Raw genomic sequence first — 2578 nt, forward strand, 5'->3', positions numbered from 1 at the left:
AAAACCGCGTCTCTCTGGTCAGCCTAGGGTCCAAGATATGCCAAAAAAACAATCGGCACTACCAAACTTTCCACACATAAACAAACAGTGTTCCAACCAATCAGCGTCAGGGGTTTGGTGTTGTGGACTTTCCTACTGGTGCTGGGATGTGAGGGAGGCGGAGCGAAAGTCCACAACACCAAACCCCTGATGCTGATTGAGTTGAAATGACTTAAGTTGATTTAACTTAAAATTGGTAAATTAAACTTAAGTTTTTAAGTTGAAACTGGTGAAAACTTTTTATAGTGTAGGTTTTTCAAGCTGTTAAAAATAGCGAATTTTTTTTTAAATATTTCACAATATTACTGTTTTAATGTATTTTTATTAGTGGTGGGCCGTTATCGGCGTTAACGTGCTGCGTTAACGTGAAACTCTTATCGCGCGATAAAAAAAATATCGCCGTTAATCTATTCTCAAATTTTGGTTGGGAGCTGGGTCTAAACTACGCAAGCTATGATGACTTACCTTGATAGTTTAACGCGGATGTATACCGAAGACTGTAGAATATGGTCGCGCGTTTAAGTCTCCTCCGCCAAAACACAGACGGGATCGCGTCGTCCTCCATTCATAAAAACCGAATCTACTATAGCGAAATGCCACGTAAATTCGTCGTTTTTTGGATTCATAAATCAAATGTTGGTCAGTCACTTAATTCAAATCGCGATATGGACTAGTGTATGTGAAAACTGAAATGCAAAAAGACCGTTTTAATATGAATCCGATATGTTCCGTTTGCCTAGCTGTATGTATGCATTGCGGAGACGAGCTTTTACTACACGCATACTGAAACACACGTGACGCTCCCGGTAATTTTTGGCATTTTCATCTCACATGAACAGATAAACTCAATCTCCCAAACTGCTGTGAGTGTCACTTTTACCGTTTCATTTGAGAAAACTAGCATCATATCATACTGTATGACACAGAAACTTCACGGCAACCTGTCAAAAAAAAGTACGGTGTAACATGTAATGGGTTGGGTAGGTGTTGACGTTAAAAAAAAAAACACAATCTAATAGGTAGAAAAAATAATTTCATTGTTAGTTAGTTAGTAAACACAAGTACATCTAATTGAACATAATTTATTTTCATCAACAAATTATCATAGAACAGCTTTATGAGCTTTATGATCCATTCTCAAAGACTTTAAGTCATTATTTGGGTAGCACACATATTCTGAATGCCTTCAGCAGAATTCAAATTAGCCATTTTAATCTAGATTAATCTAGATTAATTCCAAGATTTAATCTAGATTAATCTAGATTAAAAAAATTAATCTATGCCCACCCCTAATTTTTATCAACCAAATGCAGCCTTGATGAGCAAAAGAGACTTCTTTAAAAACACTTTTTGGTAGTGCATCTAGAATTATGTTTGCGCTAAATATCTTGTGTATCGCATGCACGTCATAGATAACATTTGGTCCTTGTGTATCTTTCAGTTATTGGAAGCTGAAGGAAGAACAACAATGCAAAACATCAAATGTGTCGTGGTTGGAGACGGTGCCGTTGGGAAGACCTGCCTCCTGATTTCCTTCACCACCAACGCCTTTCCCAAAGAATACATTCCCACTGTGTTTGACAACTACAGCGCTCAGCTGGCTGTAGAATCTAAAGTCGTCAGTCTGAATCTATGGGACACCGCAGGACAGGAGGAGTATGACCGTCTACGGACCCTCTCATACCCACAGACCAATGTCTTTATCATCTGCTTCTGCATCGCCAGTCCCTCATCCTACGAGAACGTCAAGCTAAAGTGGTATCCTGAGGTGTCAGAACACTGTCCTAATGTACCCATCCTGCTGGTGGGGACTAAAAAGGATCTGAGAGATGATTCAGAGGTGTTGAATAAGCTCAAGGAGAAGAACCTGTCCCTGGTGTCCCAGCAACAGGGGACAGCGCTGGCGCGACAAATCCAGGCCAGCAAATACATGGAGTGTTCAGCGCTCAACCAGGAGGGGGTGAAGGAAGTGTTTACAGAAGCTGTTCGCGCTTTCCTCAACCCCAAATCACGAGAGCGCAAGAAACCAAAATGCGTGCTACTATAAATGGGACAGAACCTGAATATATGTATTTGTATAGGGGCTATTTGTATCAAATGTATATATATATAAATGAAAATCAAACCTAAAAAGTATGTTTTTACATTATACAAACACAATACCACACCAAGTGTTATTTCAAAGAGAAATCAAACATTTTTAAAGAATATTAATGTTAGGGTTCAATAAAAAAACCAAAAGAAATACACTGTAATGCTCAAATTAATTGACCCTTTGCAAACAGCTTGATTGACAGGTGATCTGAACAATCATTAGGCCAAATCACCATTTTGTCCGATAAACAAATCAGGGGAGTGGATTACCTTCGGTGGACTTAAACTTAAAAAAATTGTGTCTACTGACTTCTTTCCACGGTTGAAATAAAATACGTTCTGATGTTCATTCATGTTAATTTCGTGCTTTAAAGGAGTAGTTCTCTTTTAGAACCAAAAATTTACAGATGTACTCACCTCCTTGTCATCCAAGATGTTCATGTTT

General features: G+C 38.6%; 1 protein-coding gene across 1 annotated transcript; it reads left to right on the forward strand.

The window, feature by feature from the left end:
- Window positions 1-1485: 1485 nt before the first annotated feature.
- On the forward strand, window positions 1486-2578 carry rhoga (ras homolog family member Ga). Its single transcript, XM_073817719.1, has one exon. It carries the CDS (start codon window positions 1508-1510, stop codon window positions 2084-2086), a length of 579 nt encoding a protein of 192 aa, XP_073673820.1. The 5' UTR covers window positions 1486-1507; the 3' UTR covers window positions 2087-2578.

This window comes from Garra rufa, chromosome 14 (assembly GCF_049309525.1).
Source record: "Garra rufa chromosome 14, GarRuf1.0, whole genome shotgun sequence".
In the NCBI taxonomy this organism is placed as follows: domain Eukaryota; kingdom Metazoa; phylum Chordata; class Actinopteri; order Cypriniformes; family Cyprinidae; genus Garra; species Garra rufa.

Coding starts and splice junctions, on each gene's coding strand:
- rhoga (XM_073817719.1), top strand. CDS start 1,508: ATGCAAAACATCAAATGTGTCGTGGTTGGAGACGGTGCCGTTGGGAAG.